Genomic DNA, 12,787 nt, shown 5'->3' with positions numbered 1-12,787 from the left:
ACGCGCCGCTATGATAACCGCTCCGCTTGACTTTCCGATATTCGCATTTAACATAGCGTTATCCCATGAAGATCATTTCTAATAGCCTGTGACATGACTCTCTAATGACATACATTCCTTTCACTCTGCAGGCGCCGTCTATTGGCAGAATATAGAACTAAAATGAACATTTTAAAGAAATGACTTTTTTAAATTCAATTTTTCAGAAAATGGTTTACTCCAATAAATAAATTAAATTAATAGTTTTGAAAAAAATTAAAATTAAAAAGTAAGCTGAAATAGATAAATTAATACAATCATACGTTACTTAAAACAGTAAATTAAGTATTAATGACAATTAATAAATTTTATATTTAATAATAATTAATAATTTTTAATTAATAATTTTTAATTAATAATAAGATTGAAATAACAGATATTTAGAACGAACATTTAAAAATAACAATAGCAAAATTATTTGTTATTCAAAAATCGTGGATTATGCATCTTTATTTATTACTGATTATGCTGCCATTTAATATTTACTAAAACAGGTGGCAAGAATTTAAAGCGTTTAGGTCATCATAATGGAATAAGAATGGATTTTTTTCGGAATGAACAAATATTAATTTCTGCATGCACTTTTTTTTTTTTTTATCGAGTCATTAAAGTCCGATGCCGAACATTTGATAAATTCTTGTATCATAGTCATTTTTCAAATGAAAGAAAATTACTAAAAATTGACAAAAAAATATTCTACATTCTTTATTTAAGACTATTTACAAAGATAAAATGAATTCTTTTTTCATGTTTTTATTAATGCTATTGCCTCTCTGTGCTATTACTAAGCCCCTATTCTTAAAACACGACTTCATGTTATTTTCGGATTGGCATTAGTAATTTCCTGAATTTTGAGTTCTACTTCAAAAACGAAATTTGTTCTTACTTGTCTTTTGAATTGCTCTAGGATTTAAACATCGTGATGTCTGTAAGTACAATTTTCTTTAAGTCATTTCTTTAACAATAACTGTAAATATATTCTAAATACCCTTTATCATTATAATAAAAGAATATTGGAAGCTGTGAATATCGCGTCCGGCTTGTACCGATTTCTTCTTTAGTTTACAGTATTAGGAATAATCGTCTAAATAAAGATGGTATGCATCGAAGTTTAAATAAAAATGATCTGAAGTCACATAATATAATACTCATTGCTTGATTCCCAGAAATCTTTAAAATACTCACTGATATGGTTTTTTTTTTTTTTTTTTGTATATTTTTACTGTTTGTGTAAATAAAACGTGCAGTAATTATTGTTGTGTAAATAAAACATGCAGTAATTATTGTTGATCAGTTAATTTAAAGTGAAATATTATACGTCTCTTAGACTAAGATCAATAATGAATAAAATAACTTTAATATAAAGATTTTAATTGTTGAATAATCTTTCATAACCAACCTACGATTCTGAACTTAACATTTCCGTTACATTTCCAATTTATATGCTTACTAGTAATCTGCTTATGTATAATACAATTAATTATTGTGTTAAAAATGCCGCGTTAATCTCGTATCATTAAATACTGCAGAAAAATTATCTAAATTGTGTATACGTGACCGTGCTTTTGTTTTTGGGTATTGGTATGGTTTTGTTTTGGTATTGTTAATCATGCATGCCTCAACCATTTCTTATACTGTGCTAGGAATAAAAATGCCCATTATTGTGAATAATATGAGAAGTAATCGTAATCTCTGCTATTAATAAAGTGAATATTAGTTGACATTCTGTAAGAAAGCTTATTTGTCCTAGTGGTACAAAATTTGTTTAAAACTAAAGAAAATAATACAGATTTTTGTTTGCTTACTATTCTCTGACAAATAGTAGATAACTGGTCGAATATTAATTAAATTATTCACTTAGGCATACCATATTTGTCAATTTATTATAATAAAAATATGATCATACAGTTTGTAGTGTATTCTTTAGATTGATCAACAAGTGTACAGATATACTTTTGATGGTATGAATGTTTACTTTAGAATGATTTTTCTATAATTTTACTCAGAATTTAATTAATTAAAGTTGAAGTAAGATTTCAGCATTTTTTATTCTATGCCTCTGAAAAATATTGCAAAAATTGATTTCTTGCACTACTTTAAAAAATGATCTTTTGATTTATATCTGTTTGTGTAGCTTTTTGTTGAATTTTGGTAATTGTTTTTGATATATTTTTTATATAATTTTTAATTTTAGATTTACTTACTTATTTAAAATTTAAAAATTTTTTATTGTTCTTTCATTCACTAAATCACTGTTGCTGTTTTAGTTTGTGGAAGAAAGATTCTGTTTATATCTATATCATATATTATTATATTATAGTTTATATATAAAAAAAGTTATAATTTTATGAAAGATAGATTATTGTGATATTTAAGTTAATATATTACAAAACTTAATGGTTCATAGACTCAATCGGCTGAACAAATGCAAAGTTAACAAACTAACGCAGCTCTAATGTCAGTAACACTATGATGCTTATATCATTTTAGTTGCATATTACATATAAACAGGGGTGTTTGTGCTCCGGGGAAACCCCGGAATTCCGGGGATTTTGAACTTCGATACCCGGAAATTCCGGGGATCGTCGTTCAAAAGGAAGTAGGAATAATAATGAATTATTTATTTTGATCTGGGTAATTTTGTTTGCTTTGAAAGCAGAAAACGCAAGGTCAGTGTGTGTGGTGAAAACTTTTCCTTTCTTTCTCCAAAGGCAGTGATAATGCGTGAAAAGGGGGGGAAACTTCTTTTTTGTTCTTTCCTTATTGCGAGTTATGACTCATTCCCCCGGTTCTCGGACATTCTCTTCTGGATTCTTTTCGGCAAGTAGGCGCGGCAGAAAAAAAAAGGGAGAGACTTCGTTCGACCAGATGTGCGATCACGTGACCTGGGTTCAAAGGTCTTAATTTTGCAAAAAAAGTAATTCATTGAACTTTTATAATTAGGTCATTCAATACTTCATAATCGTAATTTTTCATTTCTCCCCCCCCCCTTTCTCGAAACTCCAAAATGTCAGTAGTAAGTCCGTAAAAGTTTCCGGGGATTTTTTGGGGTCCCACAAACACCCCTGTATAAACCAAATTAATTGCCAAAGGTGACTAGTCGGAGAATAAATTTTAAAGCTGAATCTGGTTTGTACTTACTGAAGCTTTTAGTATTTCAATATTAGTGTTTGAATATTTGTTTGCTTTTATATCAGTGAATCCTTTTCAAAATGAATAAAACAGAGCTGATTACTAAATATTAGAATAAAACTAGATTTAGGGTAAGATTTTTTACTGAATATAATAATTAAAGTCATCTCATTTTGAGGAATTTTGTTAACATTATTTTATTGTTAGCCTATAATTTTTAGTCTTACTTTAGTTTTCATACTGGATTTTTTTTTAAAGTATATTTTCTGCTTTTGTTGAAATACTAGTAGATTGTTTTGAAGAATGAGACAGTATGGTTTTCTTCATAAGATTGGCTAGATTTAAATAATTTAACTGCTTTTTTTTTTTTTTTTTTTTTGCAGTGCAAAATGTGTTATTTGTTAAACATTAAATGTTCTTTTTATCTCATTGGTGGAATTTTTTAAATTATCTGTGTTTGTGTTGGCATCATTTTTAATATTCTGAATTATACGAAATTATTTGGGATATTTATTGTGCATTATTTATCAAGACTTTTGAAATAGTCATAATCCCTCCTCTAATATTTTAACATTAAATATGCTGGCATTTTATTGATAAATTGGAATTATCATTGGAAACAAGTAATTTAACAGTTTGCAGTCGCTATAGCATTAATTTTGTATTGAAAATTAGCATCTTAGATATTTGACACATAGGTTTTTTTAAGGTTATGATGAACTTATGAAAATTGAAGTTTCACTTTTGTAAGTTGATGATTTCTTGTTAAATGCAATAACCCTGATTTGTGACTATCTAGTATGGAGTTTTGGTAAATAATTGTATGGTTGGTATAATTTTGGATAGGAACCACATAATAACTTTAAATTTTACGAATTTAGTTGTTATTAAGGTTTGTATAATTTATATTTAAATTTATATTGATACAACTTATCTCTATTAGTGTTATTAAATCTTGATAAATTTTTTAACTGGATTAATTAATAAATATGTGTGTAATCTGTTATTCTTCATTGAATCTTATTGAATTTTCTGTCTTATCAAGGCTATAACAATATATATATATTTCAGAATTTGCCTTTAAACCCCAAACCTTATTTGAACAGTTTAACTGGAAAACCAGTTGTAGTGAAATTAAAATGGGGTATGGAATATAAAGGATTTTTGGTTTCTGTTGATGGATATATGAATTTAGAGGTAATTTTTTTTCATATTTTTAGTTGGTTATATGTAATTAGTTCATATTAACAGTAAATGTCCAAAATAATTGACAATTTTTATTACTAATATGAAATGTTTAGCATTATAAAATTGTAATGTAAAGTATTTTGTTTCTATATGTACTTGTTTTTGACTTATTTATGTTTCAATTAGAAATAATAGTTATGTCCATAAAACTATATACTAGTAGTTTAAACAATAATTTTTTTATTTGGCTTAAATAGCTGGCTTCAGAATTCAGCGGGCTTGTCCTTGACAAGTGCCGTCAGAAACAACAATAGAATTTTTTATTGTCTTGAACATGTGGCATTCTTAAAAAGTATCATTATAGCTTAGTTTTTCTGACCGACTTCTAACATTAGACAGATCTTGCGTTTTTTCAGTGGAAGAAAAGTATGAAATAGTGTGCATAATACTATTGTATAGTGAATTTATTGTATAATAAAATATGAATTTAGTACATAATACTTTTATACTAAAAATAATTATTTTACTCGACCATTATTTATTTATTTTATTTATTATTCTTTTTTTGTCAATGATATATTTTCAGTCACATATTATGAAGGTATGGTATGTAACCAAATCTGGCAAACTTTTGATTCACTTCTATCTCCTAATTTATCAAAATGGACTTTAAGGCCATCATGCAATTTTTTTATCGCATTCACTAGTCTCTATTCCATGCCACCTTGGAATGTCAGAAAAACACAGGGAATTGGGAAAATGCAGGAAAATTCGAAAATTTTCACGAAAACAGGGGGAAACTGGAAATTTTATATTTCTTAGTTATTATTATTTTTTTTTTCCCATCTGAAAGATGCATATCTCTGCAGATTGCAAGAATAAAGGATTGTGGTCATCGCTTCCAAAAATGGGGCAATACCATTCACAATTGTTAGTATGGAAACTCGCCTTTTTTACTCTCCCCTCCTTTTTTTCTGTATAGATCAGTCCAGTTTTGATTTACGAGATAGCTGTTTTTTTATATAAGATTCCCAAATTGCAGTTAATGACCATGTGCGAGACTTCTGTAATTATGTTAAACATTAGAATACTTATCTCTGGCAGGAATGGCAACATTCAATCAACAGGCACATAGCCACGGTATTTAGTCACTAACACATGAGTTTATTGAATGGTTTTTTTTATCATTGGGGGAATTGTCAGCTTATTCAGATTAGATTAGAGAATTTTTTAAAACAATGACTGCTTAAAATATGCATTTAAGATGAATGGGATGGATGGATAAAAAAAAAAAAAATCAATCCTAATTTCGCTGAAAGGGTTTGAGAAGTCCCGCAAAATCCATTTGTTGCATACTTCTCGCTTTATAAGAAAATAATAATCCTAAGTAATATGGGAAAACATAGTACTTATTAATCATGCAAAAAAGGTGAACAAAATTGTGTGTGGGTTCAAAAATGTCATAATTAATAATAGACTTTTTATCAAAAAGAGTGAAGGTGATAAGTAAAATTCGAAAACATCAAATTTAATATCTGAAAGAAGAAAAGAGAGAGAAAAAAAAAATGATTTCAATTTTTTTAGTTCAAGAACATTAATTTAAAGCTGAATTTTTATGGGCATTAAAATTTGTTGTGTCACATTCGTCCTTTAATTCATTCAATGGTAGGTATATCAAAATTATTTTCACTGAAAGTAGAATAGCTAAAAATATATGTTAGACTATGCAAGATGTTGTACCTTATTTGTTACCGATTGGCTCCATGAAACTGACAGCTGAAAAATTTGCAGAAATTGATGTCCAAATACATGAATTGGAATTTTTTTTTTAAGTATTAAGTAATTTTTTTTTCTTAAGTACATCATGATAATAGAAAATGTTTTATTTCACCTAAGTCCTTAATTTTATGTGACTTACAGTTAAAGAGCACAAGAGGTAATATATCCCTCCACCCTTTAATATATAAATTTTGTCTTTGCTAAATTCTTGGTAATATATAAAGAGAAATTGTTTTTTTAATGTAAATATCAAATTTCTTCTAATGTGCTATTATTTTAAGCAATGCTAAATTGTTGCTTCTTTTCCTCACTTTTCTACTCCTTAAAATCATATTGCATTATAACTAGCACACAAGTGCTATTTTGAAATTATGTACAAGAAAAACAAATTGAATCCCCCCCCCCCGATTTGAGTGATATTTTGTCCCTTTTTGTTTTATTCTTGTGTGAATAAATACCTAATTCTAGTATAGGAAGATAAAAACACTGAACTACAATCTAACCAACTAAGTGTTTATCATGTAAAACAACATAGAATTTTTTAAATCATGCATTGCATTTCTTTTTCTTTCTTTCTTTTTTCAATCCATAACTGAATTATGTTGTTACTTAATTATCAGATTCTGGCATGTGTCATGCACCATTCTAGTATGTTTCAATGAATTTTTATGCATCTGGGAGGTTTTTTTTGAGAAATATTCATATAAACACAAGTGCAGAAGCACCATTGATAGCTCTTTTTATGCATATTGTCATTTTATTTTATTTATTCTTTTTTTTATCATAGATTGAGGCTTAATGCCAATGTCAAGCTTGCTATGGCATCGAGAAAATATAGGAATTTAAAAATCATCTAAAAAACAGGGAAATTTGAAAATTTCTTTTAAAAACTGGAAAAATTAAGTTTTTTAGTTCTTTCCCCCCCCCCCTTCTAAAAAAGGCTGATCTCTGAAACTGCGAAAATAAAAGACCATAGCTGTTGCATCATAAATGGAATATCTGTGTAATCATGGAAACTTGTTCTTTTTCTTCTCATTCCCCTTTTTTTATAAAATAGTCTCTAGTTTCGTTTTCAGTGACACATTTTTTTCCCCCATGAAATTTCCAGATTGCAGCAAATGAGGATGCAAGACATTACAATACAAGATAGAATAAATTTCTTTTCCGGGAATAGTAACATTTCAATCTTCACGTTGGTGTTTAGTCACTTACACATGTGTTTATTGATTATTTATGAGTTTATTATTTAAGAAATTGTAATCTAATTCAGAATAGATTAGAGAATTTTTTTTAAACAATGAGCTACTACTGTAATTAATTCTGATAGGATGGATAAAAATATGAATCGTGACTTTGTTGAATGGGTTAGAGAAATTCTGCAGAATCTCTTTGCTGTGCACTGCTCACTTTGTAAGAAGATAATGAGCTTAAGTAAGATGGAAAAACATGCATATATTTGTCAGAACAAAAGAGGAAAACCTTCAAAATTGTGTGCCAGTTCAAAAAAAAATCATAATTGATTTTGTATTTAAAAGAAATACAGGAAAAGATAATAATCTGAAATCATAAAATGTAATGTCCAAAAATAAGCTGATTTCAAGCTTTTTAGTTCACAAACAATCAATTCATTTAGAATTTCAGCATGAATATAAATCTGCTGGATGGAAGGCTGATGTTATTCTAAGAGTAATATGTATAGAATATTTAAAGATAATTCAGCTAGACATGTTGATTTCCTGGAGATTACAGGTTCTGCATTTTCATTGAAGTTTTGTTTTTTTCATTGTGTAAAAAATAACAGTGTTTACAAAAGTACTCTAAAAGGTTTTTGGCAACATGAAGAAATACCGATTTCAATTTAAAAAAAAAAAAAAAACTTTTCCTGGATCTGCCATGAGTAATAATAATATTTTAAATGCTTGTCAGGGTAAATTGATTCTAAATTTTTGTTCTTATATAATATTCTTAGCCATTTCTTTTTAAAAATTCAGACATGTGATTCAGTGGTGCCTTTCTTATTTGAAAATCCTTTTGTTTTTTTTATTGAACTCTGTATTAAACATCGTCAAAAGAAGCATAATCAAAAAAGCAAAAACATTGAGCACTTTTATTTGATAGAGCTTGGTGATCCCAAAAATCTAGGGCTGAGAAGGAAAAAAAATTCTGATATTGGAATAATGACTACAAGTTTCATGATTACTAATGGAGTTGCTGAAACTGGAAAAAAGGCTTAGCAAAATTTTTATATTTGTTTAGAATACTATAAAAAATATGTGAAGGGCATGTCTAAAAATTTTACTTTTTAAAAAACTGCATCTTATTTAAATCTACATTTATTGAAGAACTTGTTGACCTTGCTTTTCTTATTCATTAAAACATGGAATATTATTTCATTATAACTAGAATATGAGTATTGTTCATGTACTTCCTCTTATGTTTCATACGCATACAGGGAAAGCACTGAGAAAGGTCCTCTGCCCTAAATTTGAGTGGCAATTATGTAATACATTCCTCAACTCTCTTCAGTTCTTTAAATTCTTTTTTGGTTTGTTTAATCATTCCAAAAATAAAGCTTTAACCTTAAAGATCTTTGATAATATATCAGATTCAGATGCCCTTTTTTGGAATTGTATTGTTTATCGTTTTTAATGTGTTCTTATATATGATTAATAATAGTAGGATTTTTTTTTTTTTTTTTTACAGCTAGCAAACACTGAAGAATATATTGATGGAAAGAATAAAGGAAATCTTGGAGAAGTTTTAATTAGATGTAACAATATTCTTTATATAAGAGGTGTAGATGAAGAGGAAGAAGATGGCGAGATGAAGGATTAATTTCGCCATACACAACATTTCTCAGTGTATATATATTCATTAATGTTTTAATAAACTTTTTTTTGTGTGATTTCTTGATTCCTTCTCCCCCCCCCCCCCCAATTTTTACTCTTATTGAATAGAAATAGTTTTTTAGAAGTATAATTTTCACATGCTTAATATTTCTGATGGTCAAACTGTAATAATAATAATGCAAATTTTAGTCATGTACAAGATTAATGGAGTTAATTGCTCCATGATTTTGACATAACATGAAAATTCTTTGATTATTAATTTTATATACTCAAATCAAAGATCTATAGTACATAAATTGATAATTTTGGAATTATAGCATATGGCAATTTTACACCTTTTTAACTTTAAAAACAACATGTAATTAAGCTTACCATGTTATACTGCATTTCTTTAGAGATAGAGAAAATCCTTTTCTAATTTTTAAGTTGATGAATAATAAAGTATAACTTTAAAAAAAACATTTTATGCAGAAAAAGGTTGCAATCATTAGCATGCCCTACCTAGTGAATAGTAAAAGACTTCTAATTACAAATGAGAATAAATTCTTTACCATAAAATTACAATTCATATTGAAATAATAGTTAATGGGTTTTAGGTAAAAGAATCTTATTTTTTAAAATTTATTTTTAATTATCACTTTGATAACTTTCAATCTAAAAACATATTTAATCTTATCTGTGCATGTGTAGGAGTGTAATAACTAAAACAATACTAAATATTGTAATATCTGTTATGTTCAGAGAAAAATCAGATTGAAATAAAAAAAGTATTCTACTGAAGAACTTACTTTTGTACAATAATATACTTCAGAATTAATAATTCATTTATAATTAAATTGATTAATAAATTTTTATAATTAACAATTCATTTTTAATTAAAATTTTGAAAGATCCTTTCTTAGGACCTAAACTTAAAAAGTAACAACATCCAAAATCTAAACCAGAGACCTGCCTTGTAGAGCATTTGGTGTAACTTTTGTACAATGCATCTGATATTGGCTGTGATGCAATTTACAGATTTTATGGTATATAAAAGGTAATAAAATAATATTTTTTTAAAAATAGTGATGGTTTATCTTCTCCATTTTACTTGATCACATTTTAAAATTATGAAGTTAATCTCAAAATAGTCCTCATGTAGGTTCAAAACAGGACTTATAACTGTTTGTTATTATATGCTTTTCCTTTATCAAGATATACAGAGACAGATTTCTGGTTGGGCAGACCAATTAAAAAATGCACTTTTGTTAAATTTGTAAACAATTTATATTCTATAAATTACAAGTTAGATTTATAATTCACATTAACACTAAATTATTAAGTCATTATTAAATAAAATCCAATTAATTAGTGTCAGATATATTAGAATATAAATTATTCAGTTAACTAAGTAATATTTAATTTATTTTAATTCTATTATTAATTTTTCTTATCTATTTTAATTCTTATATTCATAATAATTAAATGCTTTTATTTATAAGCACGGAAATGCCTAACTAATAATTATGGTTCATTTTTGGAAGAAATTTGTTACTTGAGTCATGATACATGTATCTGTTAATAATAAAAATGAATGTCTATTTTGAGTATTGGAGCTCTACAGCTCGGACCATTTGATCTGCTGCTGTGAAACTTGGCACACACATTGGAGTGCCTGTCTCAGTCTCCAATGTATATATGTGCCAAATTATCTGCTTTGTGTTGCATCATCTGGCCTGTAGAGTGCCATCTCACATACCTACACATCACATCCTTCTTTGTTATAAGTTGAGATACATTTTAAACGAAAAAGAATTAAGTGAAGTTACAGTTCTCAAAAGACAGTGTCGAATTAGGTTACCCAGAATAATTACTTTTTTAATAGCATTATGGCATTAAAGGATTTTATTCTATTTGTAAGCCCAGAGCATAATAGCAAACAAATCAGGGGCATGTTCATCCCTAATTTTTCTCGCATGCTCTCTAATAAATGTGTTATTCTGGAGAATGTCTTGTATGGCATTGGCGTACAAGAGTTACGAAATATTAACTTTTGGCATGAATTTAATATCTTTTCTGAATCTATCCTGTTATCTTTGGTGATTAAATCCTGGCATATGATTAATTGCATCCGAAATTTAAATTTCTGTTTTCGATGCGTTTTTTCCAACCAATTGGAGCAAACATTTGACACAAAACTACACTTTTATTTATAAAATCCGATGCCAAATTTGAGATATTTTAAGTCATTGGGTTTTTTAATTTATTGTGTTTACACATTTCCTCGTCATCTGACCGCGGTTCAAAATTACGAGGTCCGTCCAAAAGTAGTCCTAGGGTTGCTTTAAAACGGGACGTTAATATAACTGAACTAAACTAAAAATAAGGATAGTTAGGTGGTCAACCACTTGTTGGATTTGGCTTAAAAGTTGATGGGTGTCTATATTATAGATATTAAATCTGTGCATCGAATTTTGTTGATCTAGTTCTCATCATTTGATAATTATGGTGTTAGCTTATATTCGAATAGACGGACAGACAGACTTCTGCAAGCAGCAGTTTGCCCAACATTTGATTAAAATCTACAAATTTGGGGAGAATATCGCATACCAAATTTCATCGCTCTAGTTCAAAGCTTTTTGATTGTGACACACAGACAAACATTTTAGAAAACTGCACTTTCCGAACGCAGGGAGGCCTGAATCGTTAAAATTTCAAATTTTTTGGCGAATACAATATTTTATTACTACATATATGAGAAAGTAATAACAGGATTTTAAATTTGATGCATGAAAGCATTTTTTTTTTTTGAAGGAATTGTAACCTATGTAATAGATAAAACATTTTTTTTTTCAGAAAAAGATTGTGCGGTTATTAATTTGATATCATTTAAAAAGTCAATTTTTTAATTTTAAAAAAAGCGTCTATAGTATATCTTCAGTATAATCTTTATAAAGTGTTATATTTGGGAGATTTATCGTGGAAAATTGCTAAAATCTTGTCTAATTTTTTACTGTTAATTTTATGATTAAAATTTCATAGCGAGAGTCGTCTCCTCAAAACTTTCTCGCATAATCTCTAACAAACATGTCATGCCAAAGAACGCCTTGCATGGTGTTGGCATGCAATAATTATGAAATACTTTTTGGCTTGAATTTAGCATTTTTACCGAATATATCGTGTCATCCTTCGCGATGAACTAGACATGCTTTAATAGCATGCCAAAATCGAATTGTTTTCAAGCGCGTTTTTCTCAACCGAATCGAAACAAAATTGTATTTGTAGTCATAAAATTCCATACCAATTTTGATATATTTGTTATTGCGTTTATATGTTTCTGAAAATACCGAAAGACAGTCAACCCGTCGATGGATTTGGCGCGAAATTCGGTAGGTGTCTGCACTATAGATGCTATATCTGTGTATCGAATTTGATCTATATAGCTCTCTTTAGTTCTTTGTCAAAATATCAAATAAATTTTAGTTTTGTAATTATCGTGTTAACTTACGTTCGAACAGATGGACTTCTTCCGAACCAAGACTCAAAATTTGATGGAGATCTAAAAATGTGGTGTAAAAACCGTATACCAAATTTCACCCGTCTAGCTCAAAGCGTTTTTGAGTTATCTTTATCACAAATAGATCTAAAACTTGGATATTCGTCAAATTCTCGAGTACAAATTTTTTGACGATTATTATACTTTCTTTTTATTACGTATACGTTTAGTTTAGTTATATTAGCATAACGTCTGAAAGCAACATTAGGGCTATTTTGTGACTGATCTCGTCATTTTGAACCACGGTCAGATGACGAGGACGACA

The 12,787-nt window shown here is 28.1% G+C and overlaps 1 protein-coding gene across 1 annotated transcript; it reads left to right on the top strand.

Annotated features, from left to right (window-relative positions):
- The first annotated feature begins 878 nt into the window (after nt 1–878).
- On the top strand, nt 879–9,043 carry LOC129957228 (small nuclear ribonucleoprotein F-like). The gene is made up of 3 exons (XM_056069463.1): nt 879–967; nt 4,243–4,368; nt 8,842–9,043. The coding sequence occupies exons 1-3, from the start codon at nt 962–964 to the stop codon at nt 8,971–8,973; spliced, it is 264 nt and encodes an 87-aa protein (XP_055925438.1). The 5' UTR covers nt 879–961; the 3' UTR covers nt 8,974–9,043.
- The last annotated feature ends 3,744 nt before the right edge of the window (nt 9,044–12,787 follow it).

This window comes from Argiope bruennichi, chromosome 11, assembly GCF_947563725.1.
Source record: "Argiope bruennichi chromosome 11, qqArgBrue1.1, whole genome shotgun sequence".
Taxonomy (NCBI): Eukaryota; Metazoa; Arthropoda; class Arachnida; order Araneae; family Araneidae; genus Argiope; species Argiope bruennichi.
The sequence above is the reverse complement of the archived record's forward strand: the minus strand, read 5'-3'. Positions and strand labels throughout refer to the sequence as shown.